This window comes from Sarcophilus harrisii, chromosome 3, assembly GCF_902635505.1.
Source record: "Sarcophilus harrisii chromosome 3, mSarHar1.11, whole genome shotgun sequence".
NCBI lineage: Eukaryota > Metazoa > Chordata > Mammalia > Dasyuromorphia > Dasyuridae > Sarcophilus > Sarcophilus harrisii.
The window spans coordinates 359,564,379-359,589,062 of NC_045428.1; the positions used below are offsets into that span (position 1 = coordinate 359,564,379).

The 24,684-nt window shown below is 45.7% G+C and overlaps 1 protein-coding gene across 3 annotated transcripts in view; it reads right to left on the minus strand.

Moving 5' to 3' along the window:
• The window catches only part of NECTIN1 (nectin cell adhesion molecule 1), a 186,070-nt gene that overhangs the window by 80,315 nt on the left and 81,071 nt on the right, over positions 1–24,684 (minus strand). For 2 of the 3 annotated variants that reach the window (XM_031960146.1, XM_031960147.1), the window contains exon 5: positions 23,728–23,879. In XM_031960146.1, coding sequence (XP_031816006.1) covers positions 23,728–23,879 — 152 coding nt within the window. Of the gene's footprint in view, positions 1–9,036; positions 13,151–23,727; positions 23,880–24,684 lie in introns of those variants that run through there. The other variant, XM_031960145.1, reaches the window with a different exon arrangement.

Sequence of the window (24,684 nt, forward strand, 5' to 3'; positions counted from 1 at the left end):
GGAAAATAGTAACCCCAACAAACTGTTGGTCCATTCCTTCTTGGAAGCATGGAACTCTTGTCTAAAACAAGTCACTAAACTCTGCATACTGTTTGACTCATTGGTATCACTATTAGGTACATGCCCCAAGGAAATCAAAGAAAGAAGAAAGAGACTTATGTACAATATTTTTAGCAGTTCTTTTTGTAAAGAAAATGTATACATTTGCAAAGAAATGTATTTGAAAAGGTAATCCAACTCATAAGGAATGGCCAAGCAAATGGCTGCATTTAAATGCAATGGAATATTTTAGAATCACAAGAAACAACGAAATTGACAGTTTAGGAGAAACCTAGAAAGGCTTGTATGAAATGATTCAGAAGAATCAAAAGATTTATATAATAACAATATTACACATACACATATGTATACATATACATCTACATACACATACACCCGATTAATGCAATGACCAACTATGACTCAAGTATTGATAAGGAAGCCTGATGCTCCTCTTTTAACAAAGAGGTGATGGACTCAAGATGCAAAAAAAGACATTTTCTGATACATTCAATGCTGAAATTTATTTTGCTTGACTTGTAACAAGGACTCCATTTTTCTTTTTCTTTTCCTCAGTGGAGATGGGGAGGACAGTGAGGAAGAATAAGTATGGGGTAGAAAAAAATTAAAAAGGCAAAGAGAGTAATTGAGGCATTTTTTTAAAATGCCAAAAAAAAAAAAAGGGATAACTTGCCAAGTCCACAAGCATCTATTAAGCACCTACTAAGGATGCTTAGGTGGCACAGTAGCTAGAGCACTAGGCCTGAAGTTAAGAAGACCTGCATTCAAATCTAGCCTCAGATACTTACTAGCTATGTGACTTAGGCAAGTAATATAATTACTATTTGCCTAATTTAAGTGCAAAATGGAGATAATTATAGTATTTATTTTCTAGGATCATTGTGAGGATCCAATAAGATAATAATTGCAAACTGCATAGCACAATGCCTGGAACATTGTTGTCCAGTTGTCCAGTTGTATGTGACCAACTCTTTGTGACCCCATGGACCATACACAACTTGCCAGGACTCTCTGTCTTCTACTATCTCTTGAGTTCCAAGTTCACGTTCATTGTCCTTATGATACTATCTATCCATCCTCTGTTGTTCCATTTTCCATTTGCCTTCAATCTTTTCCAACATCTAGGTCTTTTTCAGGGAGTCTTCTCTTCTCATTATGTGGCCAAAGTATTAAAGTTTCAGCTTCAGTATTTGACCTTCCAGTGAATGGTCTGAATTAATTTCTTTTAAGTATTGATTAATTTGATCCTCTTGCTGTCTAAGAGACTTTCAAAAGTCTTCCCCAGCACCACAATTCTAAAGTGTCGATTCTATGGCAAGGAAAGCATCATCTGGAAAACAGTATTATGCTATACAAATAGCCTATTAGGTGTCACAAACAGTGCTAAGTATACAAAGAAAGGAAAAAAGTAGTCCCTGCCCTCAAGGAGCTCACAATCTAATGGCAATTGGAAAGAAGCACAGATAAACAGGACAGCTTTGAAAACTGTAGGTAGAATTTATTTTTTACTTACCAAAAAAAAAAAAAAAAAAAAGCAAATGGAACATAAAAGAAACCTGCAATTTCATGTAGAATCCTCTTTTTTCTGGTCTACTATGTATAAGAAATGGCAAACCACTGCAGAATATTCTCCAAGAAAACCCCAAATGTGGTCACAAAGTATCATACCTAACTGAAGTTACTGAACAACAACAAACATATTTTTTAAAAATGATGATTTTATTTGAGCATTGTTAAATTCAAATTTTTTTTAAAATGTTAAAAGTGGGAGAAAAACTCAGAGTTATGTTTGATTCTTCCTTCTTCGCCCTTTACATGTCACCTGGTATAGTGGAAAGAGTACTGAGTTTACTTGTGTGGCTTGGCCCAATCACTTTAACCTTACTGAGGCTCATTTTTCTCAAATGAAGAAACTAATGATCTTCTAATCCAGTCTGCCCCCAAATTCTATCAATTGTACTTCTTCAACTATCTTCTATTGATCTTCTCTCTACTCTCAATTTCATTACTGTAGTTCAGGCTCTCAGGTAAGATCTGGACTATCACACTTGCCTTTTAGGGATTTCCCTGCCTTCAGGATCTTCCTTTTCCAATAAAAATCACAGATGACATATTGTTCCAAAGGAACAGATCTGGCTTCTTCTCGACTCAAAAATCTTCACTAAACTCCTATTGCCACTAGATAAAATATAAATTTCTCAGACTGGTTTTTAAAGCCTTCCATGATATAACTCCAACCAACTTTTCTAACTTTTATAATATTCTTCCTTCTCTATACTCTATATTCCAATTAGACTTGATGATTATCTCTCTCTAGGAATTAATGTCCTGTTGCTTGACTGTATTTTTGCACTGGTTTATGCTTTTTTCATTTCTGCCTTTCAAAATCCATATCTTCCTTCAAGACTCAGCTCAAGCATGATCTCCTCCATGACGTTTTCAATGATGTCTCCAGTTACAAGTGTTTTTTCCTCCTTAGATTTTCCAAGTGCATATCATACTCCAGTGGACTCTGAGCTCCTTGAGGGTAGGCTATTTTTCATCTTTGCCTTTGTATTTCTGGTATCTGGCACAGGCCTTAGACACTGTATGCACTTAATAAATATTTGTTAAACTCAAATGAATCTATTCCACCTTGATTGTATCTTATCATATTAACTCATGCAAACACAGCATAGTCTATCTGAAGATAATTATCATATTCTCCCATGAAATCTTTTTTCCAGGTTAACAGCCCCAGTTCCTTCAATGATTCTTCTTTGATATGCTACCTAGAACCTCTTTAATAATACACCATCACAGGTATAATTTAATTTGTATAGCTCTGAGATTCCTTTCAAAACCAAAACAAAGCAGAGCAAAAATCCATGAGAAACCCCCTCTATCCAACATTCCTTTCTTCTGGGGGAAACTTGCCTGATTTAACCCACTCAGTTTGGATATTATATGACTGAACATCCCTCTATCATTATTACCAGTTTGTGTTAGAGTATGTAGTAATTTATGTTCCACGGTATATGCCATTATTTCTCTTTTATGTGAGGGTCTCATCTCCCCTAATCATCTGGGAGCTCCCAGAAGGTAGGTGTGTTTATTTCTTGCCTCTGGTCCTTCCCCTTTCCCTCTTACACAGAACAAAGATCCTATGAACAGTGGTTCATTTCAGTGGGAAGGGTCTGACTAACTTTGAACACTTTTTTCTTCACTGCTGCTTGAAGGGAACAGCAATGGGTCTGCATGGATTACTATGAGAACAAGTGTTTTGGGCCTTAGAGGCCCAAAACAGCATTCCTAAATTGTGTCCATATGGATGTTATAGAGAGCAAATTCAGCCAGCATTCCTGTCCCTCCAAAGCTTATGGCTGCTTTCTTTTTTTATTCCTTCCTTCTCCTGTCACCTGCTGTGCCCACCTGGGTTTTCTAAGCTGGTAAAATAGGATGACATAAAGTTTGGAGGAATAACAAACACACTGGATGAAAAATGAAGATTTTAAAAGATCTCTGAAGTAGAACTATTAGTGGTCCAGCTCTTCTGGAAAGCAGTTTGAAATTATGTCCCTCCCAAGTCATTACCTTTGACCCATACCCTTTGATCCAGCAATATCAGAATTGAGCCTATACTCCAAATAAAAAGAGTGAGGACCCATATATACAAAAAAGGGGAAAATAGAGGAAGTGATGGGAACAGGAGGAGTTGGAGGATAGAGGGAGAGATGCAGAGCTTCTGGCTGCCTTCCCTCATTCCTCCCATTGTTATACATACATGGTTATACATGAGGGGAGAAGGAACAAAATTGTGAAGTCATGGTCATAGGGAAGTTTAAAGTTTGAAACCCTAAGGTACCACATAGAAAAATGTTTTTAGCAAGAGCCAGAGTGCAGGAGGCTGGGAGCCAATTTCCAACTTTGACCATTCCTCTAAAAGTGGAAGCTACCCTCTTCTAAATTTTACCATAGAATATTCCCCACTCCTCTATATTCTCAAGTATTTTCTTCCTTTTTCTTTACCAATTCATGTTCTTCTTGTTCTCCCAAAACTTTAAGACTTATGTTTTCCAGGGAGTTGATCTGGATTCTAACTAACTTAGTTAACACTATGGTGCTGATTGCTTTGAGGGCATCCTGAACTCCTACATCCAAATGGGGGTACTCTGAGAGGCAAGGACTGGGTCTCCTTGCTGGAGCTCCACACCCACTTCCAACTGTCAGTAAACAGGATAGAGTAAGAAAGGTTTAGGTGCCTTCCCCCATCCTGGGGATTCCTACCTGGGTTAATTCTAGTTAACTCTAATTCTAGACACCTCGAGACCTATCATCATGGCTTCTGAATAATCTATTGCATTATTCAGGGCATTGATTGAGATACTCTTTTCCTGAGCACTCTCTCTCTCTGTCTGTTTCTATGTGTTTCTTTCTCTCCCTCCCTCTCTTCTTTCATTCCTGTCATCTCATTTCTCTGTCTCATCTCTTGTGTCTCTCATCTCTCTCATCTGATTTCTATTCTATCTCTTGCCTCTATTTTTGTCTTGATTCCCATCTCTCCCATAGCCAACAAATACACATCTGAATGCACACAAGACAGAAACACAGAAAGACAGATAGAGACAGAGACTTTGAGAAAGAGACAGAGACAGAGAGAAAGACTTTGGACTTGGAATCTAGAAGGCTCAGGTTCAAATCCTTCTGCTCCACATTTACCAGCTATGTGACAATGGGCAAACCATTTAATCTTTGTGACCTTCAGTTTCTTCACCCATTAAATGGGGATGGTGAGAGTAGCCCCTTATCTCAGGGCTACTGTGAAGCTCAAATGAGAAAATATGTGCAAAGTGCTTTATAACTATTATTATGTCTCTTAGCAATTCCTGTTCATCTATCATCAGTCAAGGTGGGACAATTTCCTTAGAATAGACGGGGCATATTCTAAAAGCACTAAGCTTCTGGGCTCTAGGTGGGCATTAAGTGTCCTGAGGATTAAGTTACTATACCTGCTATTCTACTCTCTATGGGAGAAGAACAAACAGGAAAGATTCTCCTCTGAGTCACTGGACTCCGTCCCTAAGGTTCTGTCTGGTAGAAATTCTTATCTACCCCCTAAAACTAGGCCATATATCTGCAGTCCTCCTTCCCAATGTCCTCTACAGGAGAGATTTCCTCCATTGGATCATTAGGTTATGGACAGGCCAGAGTGGTGCCCTGGTGCTTGGGTCTGGAGAATTCTTGCCCTCAGTTCTGCCAGGAGAAACTAGGGAGAAGTTCTCAGCATGGGGGACTAATTGGGAAGTCTTCCTCCTGCTGCCTGAGAAAAGCTCAGCTAATTTGCCAGAACGATCTAGTTAAATGCCAATTAGAGTGCTCCGTCCACTGCTCCACTCCAATATATTAATAACGTAATTAAGCATTTATTGCCAGCACAAATTAAAAATTAACTTAATCGGACAGCCCGGAAAACCTAGGAAGTGACCATTTAAGTGAACAATTTGCATCACGTTGGTACATTGCTATCCAAATAACACTCTCTTTACACACATCGCCAAACTTGCCTCACCCAAGTCTGCTAGTTTGGCTCAGGGCCTTGGGTCCTTCCAGCTGTCCACAGCTGGGGAAGATCTTTCCCCCTCCCCCCTTGCTTTATATCTGGCCTTTCTTCCAAGCACTATCCCCCTAATCTCACTAGACTACATCACTAGACTAGGTCTGGAGAAAGGGGCCCACCTCCTCCATCCCCTCTCCCCCCACGTTGGCAGTAACACCGTCCCCTAATTGGACATCATGATTTATAGCAGCAACGTGGCAAAGTGGAAACAATACTGGTCTCAGAGTGAGATACGGGTTGAGTTCCAGCTTTTTAACTTACTAGCTGCATGACTTTGAATAAGCCTGTTCCGCTTGGTTTCATCATCTGTAAAATGAGGGAGCTGGATTAGATGACCTTCAGTTCTAACTTTCTATCCTTCCCCCCCAAACCTGCATGCCCCCGATGATGCAGCTGGGAGTCCTGGTGCCGATTTCAGTGAAAGGAGAAACTATCTGGAGGTGGACTAGCTACTGGCACAGCCACCCCCTCCCCTTGGAGAGGATCAATTTGTACTGCATTCCAGACCTGGAGATGGGAAGCAGATGGCGGGGTGGGGGTGGGGGCAGGATGAGGAAGGTATGGATCCCTTCAAAACTGTGGGGAGGAGGAGGTTCAGGTGGCTCAGGGCTTTCACCTTGTAAGGTCCAGAGGGCAAAGCTGACCTTCCTCCATCTTCCACCTGTCCACTCTCCAGAAGGAGAGCTCAACTCGACAAGTCTGAACTGGGCCGACTTTTCTTAAGGACTTGGCAGGAATAAGGAAGAGGTGGAAAGGGAGTAGATGGGAAATGGGAGTTCACAGAATTGTATGGTAACCATGGAAAAGCTTCTCAACTTGGGAGATGAGGTTCTAATAGCTATGCAGACACTAAGTTCCTGTGTGACTTTATGGGCCTATCAAATAATGAAATTGGGTAGTTGGCTTCTGAGATCTTTTAGCTCTAGATTTAATTTACTTTGTGATTTTGCACAAATATTCCCCCCCTGGGCTTGTCAATCTATAAAAGGAATGGTTTGGACTAAATGAGGAATACTTAACCTGGTACTTGGCCTTAAAAAACAATGTTTCAATATAGTTGATTTCCTTTGGGTTTATTTTATGCTTTTGAAAACATTTTCCTAAGAAAGATCCATCAAAAATAAAAAGGTAATCTTACTGATATTTCTTCTGATTCTAATATTCTATGAATCTGATAGACACTGGAGAAAGTGGTTGAAATCCTTCAGTTTTGGGAAATAAAGTAGATGAGAGGGTTCTGGAGAAGCAGAGACCATTTGGAATTGGTCCCCACTGTTGTTTTAGTTACCAGACACTCCACTAAGTTCTTTCTCCTTTCTTGCCACGTATCTGTCCAGCAGCTTCCTGGCAGATAATTCCCCAGATAGCCAAGCCCTTCTTTTCCCATTAGAAGGTAAGCTCCTTGAGGAAGCTTCACTTACTGCATTTTAGTCTTTGCCCATCTAGCATTCTCAGTGCCTGGCACATTGTAAGGCAGGTTAATCAAATGTTTGTTGATTGAAATATATACATTTGCTGCAAACCGAGACCGATATCACAGATCATTTCCTCCCCCACCCCGCTTGGGGTGATGTCTCCCCACCCACAACCACCCTCACCTTCAGAAATAGGCCCCACGGAAGCCCTTGTTCTCCTTATCACTAAATGAACTTTCCTCAGGTAACCTCTAGGCTGAGTCTGAGCGACACCAATTTGTGGTCCTTTCTATAACTAGTCACTCGCCACCTGAGAGAAATGGCTCCCCGTGGCACCGAGTTTGGGCTCTGCCCATGCAAGTGCCAATCCCAGGGTCGGGCAGCTCCTGCTGCTGGCACTCACTGTTTGTGAGCTGGACTCTCTCGGGCATGAGGCTGACTTCTCCCCAGGATTTCGTGCCTCCGCCACTGCTTGGATGAACTTGGGGAACAAAGGCTTGGGTCCTAGATCCCTAGAGGGCACAGCCCAAGAGACGTTATACTATGAAAAAAAAATAAACTTCAGAGAGACAATTTTTGCCCCCGACTATGTGCATGAGCTCTCACAGATCATCTTAGCAAAGATTTCATTTCATCTTTCCCAACCTAAGTTCCCTCATTTGTAAAATAAAAGGCTTGGTCTAGGTACCAGACTGGCCTCTTAAAATCCCTTCTAGACTCAAAGCCATGTAACTATGGGAAACCGTGTGCTCGAGTAGACCAAGGGTGGAAGAACAGGGCAAAATGGGGGGTGGGTAGGGGTGTGCCCAAGATACAATGCTTTTGGTCTTATTCAGAGACATCTCCAACGCCAGAGTCCTCAGGAGACAGTCTGCCCTGGACCAAGGACGTCCCAAACCAAATCACTACTTTCTGGGGGAGGTCAATCCTGGAAACTTAGATGGGAGAAAATGGCACACAACACAACAGAACTCGTTTTAAACTCTTTATTTATAAAAAAGTACATTTTTTTCCTCAGTACATTTTTACCCATAATTTTTTTTTTATACAAAGGGGGAACAAACATCCCACTCAATAGTCAGAATTGGGAATCTGGCGGGCCCATCCCCTGGTAATGCTTCACTCAACCAAAGAAATAAAGGGGAGATGGGAGGGAAGAAAAGGCAGCTCATTACAATCTTGAGCAAGGAGGGGCCTTCTCCTTGATTTTTTTTTCTTAAAAAACAAAACAATAACACAAAAATCCCACTTGAAACACATATCACTCTCACCCAGCTCTCCTGGGTTTCCCATCTGAGCCACCAAAAGCATCAGTAATTGTGGAATTCAAACTTGGGCTCTTAAGAGTTTCCCCTAATCCAACTTGCTACTCAGCTCCTTGATGCTGGAGAGTGGAGGGATTTAAGGGGGGATGGGAAGGAAGAAGATACCTTCTCCCCACTGGTTCCATGGGGCCAGGAAAGCCAGAACCAGCTGCCCAAGCCTCATTCACATGCACATGGCCTTACTCTGATTGGATGGGATGTCAGGGGAGGCTGGACTGGAGAAATCACCAGGAATTCCCAGGATCAACAAAACAAAGGGGATTCCTACCTCCCATCTTTTCCTCTCCAGCAACTGACAATGCTTTGAGAAAGGGCCAGGACCTGCAGGGTTTCCTTTTTCCTGCCCTTCCTCTTGTTCCCAGGACAAGGTCTCCTCACTGGAGGTGTCCAACTGACCCCTTTCACAACTCTTTGTTGTTGGCTAGCCCCTTGCCCCTCGTCTTCCCCAGAAACATTATTCCTAGTAGGGACAATTATTGCACATGTGGCTTGGGCAGGGCTGGGAGGGAAGCAGAGAGTAGCAGTGCCTGGTTTATTGGGACCCCTGTGGAATTCGGTCACCCTTTGACTATCATCAAAAAGGCATTTCCCCTACAGTGCTTCATTCAAGCAAGATCGAGCCCACTCCTTCTGGAGTGTGTGTGTGTGTGTGTACACACCTGCAAGCTGCATACCTATGTGACTGCACACGAGTGCATCCGTACCTACACGTGTGTGATGTGGACATGGTGCCCAGAAGTGCTTGTGTGCTAAGTCCTAATACAAGCACTGGGTGTCTGTCCGACAAAGGAGAAGGAGCTCAGATGGGTTTGGAGGTGAATAAGGATGGTATCAAAATTTATTAAATAAGGAAAGGAAGGGCAGTGGACGGAGTGGGGAGGCCACTGCAAGAGGCAAGAAGGAAACAGCGGGGGTGGCTTTTGCACAAATCATCCCCATTTCACTTCCTCCCAAGCCAGCCTTGACTGAAGTATAGTTCACCTTGTAGGGATGGGGGAAAGCCCCAGCAGCTAGCCAGTATGCCCAATTCTCTGTATTTCTTCATCTATTCTTTCCGGTGAGCCGATAGCCCAACTATGCCAGCTAGAAGGGCGTCTGAGCCCTCTGCTGCTTGTGCAACCCTAACACCCGTCAGGTCCTTGTTCATCTGAGAATAAACGCAGAAACGACGTCCATCTTCACGTCTACCTCCTGGCAAGGAGAGAGAGGACGCAGGGAGATGGCCGCTCCAGCATCCTCGGTCCTGTTGAAGGCTGCAGCAAGGGGCTTCCTGGGGAATAGCTGCTGGGTCCTGGGAGGGGGATGCCTTGACACATTCCTTATATGTGCTCTGCTCTTTGTGCTTTGCTTTGGGCGGGGGAGAGGAAGGAAATAGGAGAGAAACACTAGGGTTTGGTTGGACACTGCATATCAGTGGTTGGAAGGGATTTGACTAAGATTTCAGAAGATGCCAGATTGAGAGAACAGATCCAAGAGCAGACTGTGGTGGAGAAATTAAGAGAAAAGGAATACTTCTATCAGGGCACCGGCCCTGGCTCCTCTCCGGGTAGAACAGAGAAGTGGACCAGTGAAGAGGATGGGAAGTGAGGTGGGCCAAGGATAGCTGGGTACAATAAAGAAGGAATGCCCTGCACTTTTGGGGGAGGACAGTAAAGAGTACTAATACTGCCGGGGGAGACAGCGGATGGGTGGGACTCTCTGGATTCAGAACTGTTCCTGGCCCTGCCATGGCTGATGAAGTCTCAGTATTGCCTGACGCATCCTCCCCAGTACCAGGCTTAAGAGAAGGAAAGGCCAGCCATGGTTCTGCTACATGGCTACTGGGCAGCCCACTGGGAAAGTTAGGATAGGGTCTAGTGGTTCAGGAGTTTGGGCTGGGACACTGCTCAAGTACCTGCAGGCAGATTGAGGGGCTTGGAAGTTGGCTGGGAGGGCCCCCATCTTCAGAGATAATAGGAGATAGTAGGATGAGAGTAGAGGACAAAGAGGGTAAAAGGAGTCTGTAAAATAGCAGCACCTGGGTGAGAGGACGGTTTTCTGGATAGTACCATAGGACCCTAAGATTTAGAGCATGAATAATTCATGTAATTACCCCCCCATTTTGCAGATGAGGAAATTAAGGCCCAGTTATAGGCTGCTTACATATCTATAATGGCATCTGTGTAGGGGAAGTAAGCAAATGGTAAGGGGTTGCCTGAATACAAGCTCTCCAGGATGCCCTGAATCTCCAGCTACTGCCTGTTATTTCACAGAACCACTCACTCTCTCTCTCTCTTGTTATGGTTCTTAATTAGATACCCCAGTCAAAGTGGGAATTGTTGATCAGACAGCATTTCCAATCCTCACTCCCTGACACCTGTCTGGTGCCCTTTGTGGGAATGAACTTTATTGTCAGAAACAAGGAGGGGAAGAGTGAGTGAGTTTTCTCTCCCCATGATGATCACTTCAAATTTAGGGGCAGGGCACTGGGCTTAGGGGGAGGGGAAGGCTGTTGATAAGTCCCCCTTCCTTCTGAGGGCTGGGGGGATTGAGGCACTTTGAACTTGGAGGGGAGACAGAGGAAAGAATTCCCTCTCTGCTGAGTCCTTTCTCTCTTTCCATTTACAGGTAGGGAAACATTTCTGTGAAACAGCTTCTTGAGGGGAAACCAGGGAGTCAGGGACCTAGAGAGGCCCTGAATTAATCTGGATGTCTTCTCTTTGGTCCTCCTCGGATAGAAGGACACGATAGAGTCTAAGTTGGGCAGGAAGGAGGATGATGGAGGTGATGAACAGAACTCTCCAGGACCTGAACTCAGGTGCATCTGCCCTCTTGCCCTTTTATTAAAGTCTGTAACTTGCATATGGTATAGCATCAATGTTCAGTTTTATATATTGTCCTATATGAGTTTTTACCAACTCTTCTCTCCCCTACACACACACACACACACACACACACACACACACACACAGCATTTCTTTATCTTTTACCTAAGTACTTCCTTCCTAGTACTGAAAGTCCCTGGGGCTTTCTCCTCTGAAGATCTGGGGAGAGGGAAGTTGGGTTTGGCTGTGTATAAGGGACAGCAAAAAAGAAAACCAAAAAACATCAGCACCTTGAACAGCGGGTTGGGATGGGACCAAACTAAAAAGGTCTTGGAATCCGAGGGTAGATTGGTCTAGACAGGCAGTCCCCGAGTAAGGTTTTGTGTGATTGGATCATGTTCTTCTTGGGGCTCCTTTCCCCAACTCTCTCCGCTGGGAATGAACCCGTTTCTGGAGGGCAGATGCCCTAAATTGGGGTAGGAGCAAAAAAGCAGCCACATCCTGGACAGCGTCCACCTAGGGTGAAGCTCCTGGCTGAGGGTCTAGATATGGTGCTCCTGTAAAGGGCAGGGGACGCCAGGAGAAATTGCAAGAGTAAGCAGTGTGTGTGTGTGTGTGTGTGTGTGTGTGTGTGTGTGAAATCATGGCCAGCCTAAACCTTTGTTTGGCAGTGAGGAAAAAAATGCAAAATGCACTCTGACCAGTGGAGCCATTGCATTATCCAGCCTACGAGTCAAGAACCCCGATTTCTCCTAATTAAGAAGTGTCCTGGAGGCAGCAGTCCAGTCCCATCACTTCACTTCCTCTAACCCTTCATCGCTTTCACCTGGGGTGAGTCCAGTCTTTCTATAATCACATTCGTTCTACCTAAATCATGGCAGGTTGAAAGAAGGTGGTCCTAGGTTCACTCAGCCTAGGAGTAGCAGTGGGGGACGGGGGGAGGCATTATTTCTTCCAGGGGACCCCTCCCCTTCCATAAAGAAAAAAAGAAATGAAGACGACATAGAAACAAATTCCAGTGTTTGGGGATCGGGATGAGGGGGGAGGGGAGATGGCTGGGTACCATTGCCCCCTCATGTCCCAGGGTCAAGAAACACAAGACATGAACAGGCTCCATATACACGGGGCAGATAGTAGTCAAAGGAAAGTACAGGAACACCAAAGCCACAGTCGAACACAACACCACAGGAGTGGGGGTAAAGGGCAGAGGAGGGGGCCGGGAGCGGAAGGCAGTCATCCGGGAAAGAGATAAAAAATAAAGTAGCCCCCTGCCCCAGCTGGATCCTTCCCCACAGATACCTTTGGATGGAGTGGGGGCTTCAGGGTGGGGCACTCGAGTCTCTGCGGAGCTCCTTGGGGACGGGGTCGTGCGGGGGAGAGGGAGGGGGCAGACACAGAGGCGGGGCTACACATACCACTCCTTCTTGGAAATGAAAGACCCGTCATTCTGAGAAACCATGTTCTCAGCCAAGTCCAGCTGCTCGGGGTCATACTGGTAGCCAAGAGTCCGGTCCCCATAACCGTCAGAGCGGGCCTCCGCCTCATCCACGGTGAAGTAGGGCCGCTTGACGTCCTCGTCAAACTTGGGGTGCGGGGGTCCGACCTTCCTCTCCCCCCCACCCACTTCCTCCTCTTCTTCCTCATAGCTGCTCCCCCCCAGCGGCCCAGCCTTCTTCTCATCGTCCGAGTCGTCGGGGTACTGGAGGTTCTGGGCCATGGGCGGGTGGTGCTGCGGGATGCCCGCTTTGCTATAGCCATTTCCGTAGACGTGCTTCTTGGTGCTGTAGTCGCCCTTGAAGGTGTGTCGGCGCCGGCGAAAGTAGAGCACAAGCACCAGAGCCACAAACAGCACCAGGATGATGCCCCCCACCACGCCCCCAATGATGGGCGTGGGGACGCCGGGCCCAGACCGCTTGTCGTGCTCGGTTGGAGACGGGGTGTAGGGGAACTCTGGGTAAGGAAAAGAGACGGAAGGGGGACAGTGTCAGTCTCTCTCTGCCTCCTGGGGCGGCTGGGGAAGGACAGGGTGGGAGGTGGGAGCGGGGGGAGGGAAAAACCAGGAGGGGGTGGGGGAGGTGCCCTGGAGCGGGGCTTCGCCCGGAGACCCTGTGCTTCCCCCATCCCTGAAACAGAGTCCCCACACCTGTCGGCTCCCGTCCTCCACCAGCTCTTGGCTGCTGGGCAATTATAACCAACGTGAGAGGGCGAGAGACAGAAACCAGTGAGACACAGAAAACAGTGCCGGTGCCGGAGCATCTCTGACAGCTCCGAACAGCCCGCATCCTTCAGAAGCATCGCCAGCTCAATTCCCTGGCGGAGCTTCACCTACAAACCCCAATTCCTCTTTTCTCCGAGCCTGGTGTTTGTAGGAACTTGCTTCCTCCAGGAAGGTATTTTTATTTAACTTTCCTGCGAGAGCGGGCTGTGTGCCAGATTAACTATCCCTTCCCATGGCTCTGAAGAGGGCTGGCTCAGGGGGCTGTGCGGGTGCCAGACTATTCTGTGAAGGGGAGAAAGGTTTCCTGGGTGTCAGACGGTGCTGCACCCATGCCGGTGATGGGGGAAGGCTGGGCGGGAGAGAGGGCATCCCGATGCTGGCTCGGAGCCTGGGCTGGATACCTGGTCCTGCCCAGAGTGGGGGCTCCGAGCACACAGGCAGCTCTAACACAGGTAAGGGAGGGTCTTGAACAGGTACAGGCGAGGCAAGAGAGAAGCGTGTCTGACCAGAGGCATTCCCGGGGATACTAATTCGTATCCGCTACCTGAACAGAAAAAGCTGCTCCCTAGTTATCAGGCCTCCTTGAAAGGGAATTCTACTACAGAGAGTGTTGGGCACATTGAGGTTTCACAGAAAGCCTAGATCAGAACCAACATGGCGTAGGTATTACACAGGTACTCACAAAGAAAAATGGGGGGGGTGGGAGGTGTGTTAGCTGACCTCACCTAATCGGAGTATTTTGAGTTTAAAAAACACATGGAGATCGCCTTGCTCACTTATTTTTTCAGGGGAAAAAGCTGAAGCCCAGAGAGATGCTGTGTAACTATGAGCAAATCTAGTCTTTCTAGGTTACAGTTTTCTCAATTGCAAATTGAGGGGGGTTAGATTAGCCAAGCACTGTAGCCCACAAATAAATAACATGCTCATTCAACACAGAGGGAAAAGGGACCTCATAAATCATTTAATCAAATGTCTTCCTTTTGTAGATGAGAAGCCTGAGACCTATAAAGGTAGAGTGACTTAAACAGGACCAGACACTCATTAAAAGCAGAGTTGAGATTGCAAGACACCCTTTGGCTCCAGATGCAGTATTCTTTCCACTATCACTGCCTGCCTGCATAGCACAGAGCGCGTCTAAGGCGGCTTACAGGTTGGAGAAGTGGAGTTTCTGAAAGGCACACATCACTGGGAGTTCATCTACCTGTTCCCATGTTGGTCACAGGAGTGGAACATTTATGTGCGTATGAGCATGAGAAAACACCTGAGATAAAGGTGCACTACAATGGGTGCATTGCAAAAACATACTGGTCCAGTATGTGCCAAAATGTTTGTGGCAGCCCTGCTTGTAGTGGCTAGAAGCTGGAAACTGAGTGGATGTCCATCAATTAGAGAATGGTTGGGTAAATTGTGGTATATGAATGTTATGGAATATTATTGTTCTGTAAGAAATGACCAGCAAGATGAATACAGAGAAGCTTGGAGAGACTTACATGAACTGATGCTGAGTGAAGTGAGCAGAAGCAAGAGATCATTATATACGTCAACAACGATACTGTATGAAGATGTAATCTGATGGAAGTGGATTTCTTTGACAAAGAGACCTAATTCAGTTTCAATTGATCAATGATGGACAGAAGCAGCTACACCCAAAGAAAAAACACTGGGAAATGAATGTAAACTGTTTGCATTTTTGTTTTTCTTCCCAGGTTATTTCTACCTTCTGAATCCAATTCTCCCTGTGCAACAAGAAAACTGTTTGGTTCTGCACACATACATTGTATCTAGGATATACCACAACATATTCAACATATATAGGACTGCTTGCCATCTAGGGGAGGGGGTGGAGGGTGGAAGGGAAAAATAGGAACAGAAGTGAGTGCAAGGGATAATGTTGTAAAAAAAATTACCCTGGCATGGATTCTGTCAATAAAAAGTTACTATAATAATAAAATAAAAAACAAAAAAACATACTGGTCCACAGGACAAAACAAAAACAGAAACAAACAAACAAACAAAAAAAAAACCAAAAAAACCAAAAAAAACCACCACATACACACATACAAAAAAACCCAAATCCAAGTTGGTTTACATGTGAACCTCCTTGCCCAAGATACTCCTTCCTATTCTTAGGCTAAACATAGCATAAAAAGAAGTCCTAAGAAGGAAAATGAGCAAGAGACAGGTGGAATGCATCCACTGAGACGAATGTATGCTATGGGAAATGGGGGCCCAGGAGCTGGTTATCTACAATCAGTCTCCAAACACAGACCATCTCCCCAAATCCATTCTACAATCCTACTTCCCTCTCCATCCCTAACCCTACCCTGGCCAGCTTGGTCCTCTCCTGTTGAGATTGAGGGAGGGTTACAGTTTAACAGATGGAAACAGCTGGTGTCTTTCTTTGATTGGCTGGGGTTGAGGATGGGGGCAGGAAAGCTTGCAGAATCCCAGAGGGAGAGTTTCTGAACAGAAAGCTGGGAAGGGAGGAGGGGACTGGAAAGAGGGAGGGATAAATGGCAGAATAGAGTAGGATTAAGGGAGGAGGAGGAGAGTGGGAAGGAAGGAAAGGAATGGGGAGAGAGAGAAGGGGAGGGAGAAAGGGAGAGAAGAAATAAGAGAAGAGAGGAAGAAGAAAGAGGGAAAGAGGAAAGGGAAGGAAAAGTGGAAAAAAAGATGAGGTAATGAATAGCGATGGAGTCAGCAGCTCATGCCCATGAAGACTGCCTAGCTGTTATTAGATTAGGTGAAAGCTGATGATTGATGTTCTTTCTTTCCTTAATTCCTCGCCCCCAACCCCTTACTGGGTCCCACTTTGGTTCTCTTTTAGAAACAAGAGTGACTGGAATATGCTAGCATTTAAAGCTAGATAGGACTCTCTCAGAGATTTTTCACTCTGACGTTCTTCCAACCCCCATTTTACAGATGAGTTCCCAAGATAAATAAACATTAAAGACAATTCAGAATTTGAACCGAGATCATGCTTTCCCCTCCTCAATCCCCCCTCCCCCTCCCTCCCCCCCGCCACTGTATCACACCAGGTCCCACACAGAGGGACAATGAGGCTCAAGGAAAAAGGGATGGGGACAAAGGATGCTGGCAGGAGAAGGCATTCCACGAGAGGGGCAGGGTCAAAGGCCGCAGGTCTAAGAAGGGGCCACAGCAAGTAGACTGGCGGTCATTCCTAACACTACCACTGGGTGGCTCCTGAGACCAGTGCTGGCCTGGTGTAGAATAAAGAAAAAGCCCAGGTCATGGGGGGCTAAGTCTGCAGGTCTTCAGTTTGGGAGGTGGAGAGGGAGAAAAGGCTGATCTACATTTAGATTTCAAGCCACCAGGACTTCCCTCATCTTTCACTCTATTACATACAGCAGAGCAGGTACCAATGCATACTCCAGGTGCCTCCTAAAATTGGGGCAGAATTTCAAAAAAGGTGCTCATTTCCCTTCTGTCCTGTTCTGACTAATTGACCATCCCCACTCATGCTACTTGCTCTTCTTAGGGAAAACTGTCAACAGTTGAGATGTAGTTGTCCCTTTGCTCAAAACCCTACAACCAACTCCCATCTTGATCTGTGTTCCTGGATTCATGGCTCCCTCCTAGTTTCCCTTAGCCTCCTTCACCCAGCTTAGTTCCCCATCTCATTTATAGCCCTACCTGTTTATGACTGTTCATTGATCACCACCTGGAAGGGGAAAGACTTTTTATGCGGGGCCATGAGGTGGCAGTAATCCTAGCTCCTCCCAGATTTATCTCTTTTTCTGCCTGGATCTCTTCCATTTTTCCTCTGTACACCTAAACTTCCTCCTTATTCATTCATTCGATAAACATATACTGAGTGCTTACTGTGCTGTTTGAAGGGCATAGATCTAGAAACTTAAGTCAAGAAATAAAAGCCAGTCCCTGACCTTAGGGAACTTACAGTCTAGTGAAGAAGACCTTATATAACTGTTGAAATTTATATGGCGTTTTGCTGTTAGATTGATCCTGTATCCAAACTTGTGGTCTTCTGACTCCATGTGAACTCATGGTCTTCCCTTAGAAATCGGTTTTTGCTTTAACTGCTCTCTTTCCAGCAGTACCATCTATCTCAGCTGAGGCTTAAAATTACATCCATTCTTGAATATGTACAGGAAAGTGGAAAGTACATTCTATTTCACATCTGAGAACCTGGATTTGAAATCTGCTTTGGGGACAGCTAAAGTGGCAACAGTGGACAGAGCACTGGTCCCAGAGCCAAATTCAAATCTGATCTTAGATAACTTACTAGCTATGAGACTCCAAGAGAAAAAACCAAAACCTCCCTATATTTTGGTTATTGGCGGTGTTGCTGCTGCAAAGTCCCTGTACCTCTCTGTTTCAGTTTTCATATTAGTGAGATAAAAAGAGTAAGGAGAGATGGAAGGTCACAGTTCTAGATCACATGACTTGTCCAGTTCCCATAAACCACCTGTCACCAAGTCCTGTTGATTTTTTCTTTGTAATGATTCTCTTATCTAGCATTAATAACATTAAGGTCTTATTTACAAGTCTCTCTTATTCAAGTCTCCTCCCTGATACCAACCCCAATCCCAAGATATGCTGGACTTAAAATTTCAGTTTTAATACTAGATTGCTTAAACTTTCAGGGTTTCATTTTCCTTATGTGTAAAATGGGGATAAGAATATAAATTTTATTTGTATCACAGTTGTGTAGAGAAGAAAGCACTTTATAAACCCCAAATAGCTTCATCAATGTGACTGCTGCCAGATTCACCTAACTCATGTGCCATTTTGGTTCATCATTCCCTTCCTTCAAAACCTTCAGTGACATGAAATTGCTCATAAAATAAAATCATCCTGGCAGTCAAAGCCCTTCATAATTCAATTCAACAAACATTTATGAAATTATTACTAAGTGGAAGGCACTGGTACCATCTTAATTACCCAGCTTTTATGTCCCCAAATCCCAGTATGAGCCCTCTGTCATAGCCAGGCCAATTTCCCCACCATCCCTTACACAGGCCACTTCTTAAACTTCGATGTTCCCCATGAGGAATGCCCTCTCCCTTCTTCTTTACCTTTTGAAATCCCCACCATTCTTCAGGTTACTTTGGAGCCTCACCTTCTTTATGTATAATTTTTCTAATCATCCCAGTCCACAATGACTTCCCTTCTCTTTGAGGACAAAGGCCATCTTTCCTAATACCAAGTATATAGTGGGTGCTCAATAAATGTTAATGATGTTGATGAAAATCATTAACACTCAATTTTGGTGTTTTACGATGCCCTATAGTAAGCTTCTGCATGCGCTTTCCTTAAGTGGACTATAACCGTATTCCATCTAAATATCTGGTTTACATAGGAAGGGGCCAATAATCAATATCACAGTATCATATAATCATAAGAAAATATGCTAGAAGAAATCTAGAAGTCCAGCTTCCTTTTGAGATAAGGTCCTCCCTTTTCTAGATGTAGGCAAATAAAGTGACTAGTCTAAGGTCACAGAGGCTTACCCAGGAAGAATAAGATGGGTAGCGCTATAATATAATTATATAATTAAATATAAATATAATATAAACTATAAAAAATAATATAATTATAAAATATAAAAATAAATATAATATAAATATAAAGGCTGAAGCCTTCTCCAGATCCCTCCCTATACATCTTTTAGGATAAGGAAGATGGGAAACTGAGAAAGCAGCCTGGAGGCAGGGAAATGGCTCAAATGACTTTTCCAGGAAAGTATTCTGACTCTAGGGTTCAGAAAAAGAGGGGAAGGGATCTGGCTGTGTGAGGAGTAAGGCTTCCTCCATTTGCTCCCAAACAGAGAAGGCTGTATACTCAGGAATGAGGCATCCGCCTTTGCTGCTGCCTGACCCGACCCCCCACCCCATCTAGGCCTGCCAGCTGTCACATTCATCCAGTAGTTCCTGTCTCTATGCCAGGGGTTGGGGGAGGAGAAGCAGCAGCTGGGAGCAGCTACAGCGGGAACTGAGCTGAGGAAGTGTTCCTGCTGGCTGGCCAGAGCCCAGGTTAGAGCCTGCCTTGACTGGGCCCTACAAAGGAGAATCAAAGGCTGATGGACAGCTGGATTTTGGGGGCTGGGGTGGGGAGTGGGCGCTGGCATGAGTGGGAACAGTGCTAGGGTTATACCCCACGTAGAGGATCCGGGCCGAGTACTGGGGTAAGTCCAGCGTCAAAAGGAAGACTCGGGCTTATCCCTTATGTCCAGTGGTGAAGATATACTAGAAAGTTACAGGCTAGGGCAGCCCGGGAAACTCCATTTCCCAGCATGCAATATAGTTGCAAGAGACTCTAGGGTCTCAGAAGTGGTTCCCACCATCCAGCTGTTGCAGCTGTGGTGCCTGTGTCAGGCCCATCAGGAGGAAGGTGGGAGGGGACACAGCCTGGCCAAACCAGTGGTGAGAAATAATCCTCCCTCTGAGTATCCATGTACTCTTTCATAAATATATATACACTCTCCCCCAGGACCTGCACATGTTTACAGACTCACATTTGTTCGCATCCAAACTTACATTTGCTAGCACACATGGATACACAGACAAGTAATGATCACATACTTCTCATCAAGCACAAGAGAACCCTTGAGAATCAGTCATGATTTCTTTTCTGTGTGTGTGAAGAGCTCAAAACCTCATATATCTTATTCTCTTAAGCCCCAACTGAAATCTTCCAAATGGAAAATATCTGTTAATTTTTTTTTTTAAATCTTCTAAATGGAGAAAGAAACTCAATGTGTGGAGGAAGTGGAGAGAAAGGATTGTGTGGAGAGGTGGACATCAGTTTTTGTTTTTGCCTTGTTCATAAGAAGTGTATGAAAGAATAGGTGAAAGAGCTGTCAAGATGCTCACCCTTCTTTAGGCTAAACATTGTTCACTAAGTCCTTTTATCTTTTTACTAGGTTTTCTTTAGGCTGATCAAATCTAAAAGATCCCAAAGAATCACAGTCCTCATATCCCTACCATGGGGAAGGAAAATACACAATTGGGGAAATGGATAGAGAATTTGTGATCCTCTGGGACAGTCTTACAGAGACTGTTACCTACAGGGATCTTGGCTGAGATTTCCCCTAAAGTCCATTGGAAAGAATGTAGTTCTTGGTGTGTTTTCCAGGTGGTCAGAGAGCACTAGCTAATTCATCCAGTGGTAGAAGTACCACCAGACCCAAGCTCTTTAGCAGTAAAATAAGGGAGTTACAGTGTCTGCGGTCTCTCGAGATCTGGATCTACCTCTGGGGAGGCTGCCCCATCCTGCCTAATTCTCACTGTTTATCCACACAGCCTGCTACGAGTTTCATCCTCTGCAACTTCAGATCCTTCACCACAACCCCTGATGAGGAGAATGCTGCATGTACGTGTCCCTGTGTGGGGTCTCAGCCCCCAGGATAGAGATCCCAGGGTGGGGAGAATCTGGGCCCACCATGAAGAAGCATGTTGCCAGGTGCTCACACGTCTGTGCCAGTGCGTGTGCTGGGTGTCTTTGTCTCTCCTCCCCTTCTACCACCCTAGCCACAGTTCTCTACCCAGACATGGACCACCCACCTCCCCAGGTCAAGCTGGAAAGGCTATTGCACCGAGACGGATGGCCAGAATAAAATATTAAATCTCCACTTATCCATTTCCTTCTGGCCAGCTCCCCAGCTCGATGGGTAAAGAGGAGCCCCTGGCCTTGAAGGGAGAATGTCTGAGTCCCTGGGCAGGGGGGAGGGAGTGCCTCTCCAGGGGGGCTGGCTCCTCATCACCTAGGATGGCCCAGTACGGCAGGTGCCAGCCTGTGTGGGGGACGGCTCTGGGAAGAGGTTTTTGTGGTCGGCTGACAATCCTGAAATTGCTTTCGAGCCCAGGAACAAATGTCCTTGTAATGGCTTAGCACTACCGGCTGAGTCCTCTTGAGCGGGGGTCTAATCAGCCCTCAGGGAAAGCTGGGTAAACAGATCCTGGGCTCATGAATGATTCAGTGAGCTTCAGCTTCCCCTCAGCTTGGCCTAACTAAGCACAACAATCCTGTCACCCTTCGCTAAGTCCCCAGACTGCATCCTCCGGAGCTGGGGTGGAGGAGAGACCAGCTTATTTACCCCTCCTTCCCTAAGGATGCCCCCAAAGCACTTCATGTCCCATTAGTGTCAGGGAAGTGGTGTTGTCCCCTGGCCAACTCTGTCTCTGAAAGCAGTTGTCTGGCTTAAGTGACCCAATCATGGGCACACCCCTCTTCGTCAGCATCTCCAAATTGCAATTCTATGATCAAGACCATCATCTCCTCCACCACGAACCCCCAGACATTACTTCCATCAGCTCTGCCAACAGTGAGGTATTTATTTTCCCCCATCCACGTGCCACGAACCACCACCTCCCAATCCCAACCTTGCAAAGCACCCTCAAGTCCCCCTATAACCACCATCACCAAGACGATCAATATAATTTCCAACTTGATTCCATGCATTGCCAACTGGTCAGATGACGTTCTATTTATATTTATTTCTACCTTCTGATTCTCTTTGTTCCTTTTTTTTACTCATCTGTTCATCTCCAAAGTCTTTCTCCTATTCAGGACTCTTTCCCCATTTCCCTTGGTCTAAGGTTAGATTGTGGTAACATAGCCAACTGACAACCTATACAGCAACCAAGGGTCCCTTACAACCTTGAGAGATGCAAGAAACTCAACACTCCCCTAAGTTTCTAATTCAAAATGACATCCAGAAGACTTGTGGGTCCTGATGTTGGTAATTATCCCCAAGGAAAAAGGAATGATAGTGATAAGAAATGGACCATAACTCAAGTCACTCCAACCATGCTCAGTGATCTCCCTGTAAGCAGTTTCTCCAGAGGTACCAACAGAAGATTAATCAGGAAGAAAAAACATCTCCCTTCTCTGAATGGGAACCTCGGATTCTTGCTGGATGGGTCCTTGCTAATTTCATCAAAAGCCCCCTTTCCCAGATGTTTCTTGGATGACTTCTGAACCTCTTTACCAGGGATAAGAACTTCTTCCCCTGCTCACACGTAGCACCTGACCTCTTGACTGGAGAGGAAGGAAAGTGGACTTTGCCCTGTCCATTCTGTTCTCTATGGAGCAGGGAGTGTAGCTGCGAAGGTCCCAGACTTCTCTTGCTACCCTCTCCCATTTCTGTAGGGTGAAAGAACCTAATGTGGGCATGAGGTAATGATTTTCCTGGTGCAGGAAGATAGAAAGGTGTTCTTGGGGATAAAGAAGAGAGAAATGGGCAACTTCTGAAACCCCCGTGGTAGGGCAGATCTCTGATCACACTGGAGATCATTGCAGGGGGTTGACGTTTCTGCTTTTGTTGCCTGTGATACAAACCTGCCCACGAGGGAGCTCCCCACCCAACCGTGACAATATGCTATCACTGCTCAGAGTCCTTGAGGTATGAAGCCCATCTTTGTTCCATCATCTTGCAGTGAATGATTTTATCTTCCCAAACATCCCTGCTCTGGGATGCTCTGCCGGACCACTTTCCTAACTACTACAACTAACCTAGTAAGGCCACCCTTCACACCCTCTCCTTTTATTCCACCAACTCAGACAGAACTTCCTTTCCTGATCAGCGGCTGTGGGCCATCACTTCCTGTCTGGAACACAAACCCTTTGATGTTCCTTCTCTACTAATTATTACCTATAACTCTGCGCAAGTCATTGAAGCTGGACCTGAATTTTCTCATCTGTAAAAACCATCAGATTATAGGCTGGATGATCTTCAAGACCCTTTAGAACTAAAGCTGTAACCCTACGCCCTCGCTTTCTTTCAGCCGACCATACATAACCTAAGCATCTGATCGACAACCCGAACCAGACCCTACCATGCACCTGGTGGCAGCTGCCACAACTGTGGGCACGCTGCCAGGGAGGAAATGCAGACCCTTTATGGGTCTGGATGGGCAAGCCAGAACTGGCACAGGGGACCATTGGCTGTCACACCTGGACTTTCTCTCAGCAGTTCCTACGGGGAATTCCAAACACCACTCGCCCAAAGAACAATGACTCTCCTCCTCCTCTGCTCTCCTGTTCCAGCCTCCTACACTACACCTGGCACACTTCCTCTCGCCGCTGACCTCCATCAAACACAGAAGAAAGGCAGCAGAGTGGGGTCCGCCAGAGCCCGGAGTTGGAGCAGAGAGCACACAAGCAAAAAGGAGGCGGTAACTGCATTGCCAGCCCCAGTTGAAAGACAAGGTCGAAACGTGACTCAGGCCGGTCGTAGGGTTCAAGCCATGCTGCTTTAGAAAGGGGACCAGAAGGGGGAAAGGTGGGGCTGGGCTGGCAGGGTGGGGGTCAGCTGTGAGCTTCCTACCTGTGATATTGACTTCTACCATGCCTGAGCGGGTGCCGATGGGGTTGGTAGCTTCACATATGTAGGTCCCAGACAGGCTATAGGTCACGGGCCCCTTGAAGATCAAGGTCTTGTTTTGGGTGTCCATGTTGGAGGGGAGAGTGCCGTTCAACCTGCAAGGAAAGGGACAAAGGAGTCATTCCTCCACCTAACTCCCAGACACATCACGTCCCCCCTCTCTCAACCTGATTAATGAGTTCCGGCTGAGCAGAGGATGGCCCATAGAATATGATCAAGAAGTGTTTGTGGAACTGAACTGTTGTATCACCCCACTATGTGCCTGTAACCAGCTATGCCCTTGTTAACGAGGCCCCCCCCACCTCCCTTTAATGTTGATTTGTCCTACAGTTCTCCCGTTAGTTAGATGGGGCTTTCCCAGGACAAGGATCTGCCTCTTCCAGCCCCTCTGGCAGTGATGGGGATGCTGCCCATTTCTTGGATCGCGGAGCTGATTTGGGGGAGCCCAGCACGCTCATCTAAGGTGAGGCAGGACTATCAGGTGCGATTCTCCTTGTGATAGGCTCTCGTACCCTTTCAGATTCCTCTCATATCCATCTCGGCGCGTGCCACTCCTAACTGCACCCCCCTAAGCTCTCTCTTCCAGCCTGCCCTGTTTCTCAACCTTCATCTCCCAATGATTTTCTGCAACCGAATATGAAGCTGGGATGAAATGGGAGAAGGAAGAACATGAAGAATCTGAACCCAGATATTTAACTTCCCGTGCTCCTGAATTTATCCTTCTCCCTGCACCGTGTGTCCTGAAGAATGGAAATGAGGTGGTGGGGTGGTTAACTGAGGAAGGCTGAGGTTTGGGAGTGAAATCCCAGAGAACCCAGGAGATCTGGCTCATCCATCCTCTCCCCCACCCTTACCTCCCATCAGCCTAGGAAAAGGAGAGTAAGTCCCAGAAAATGCATG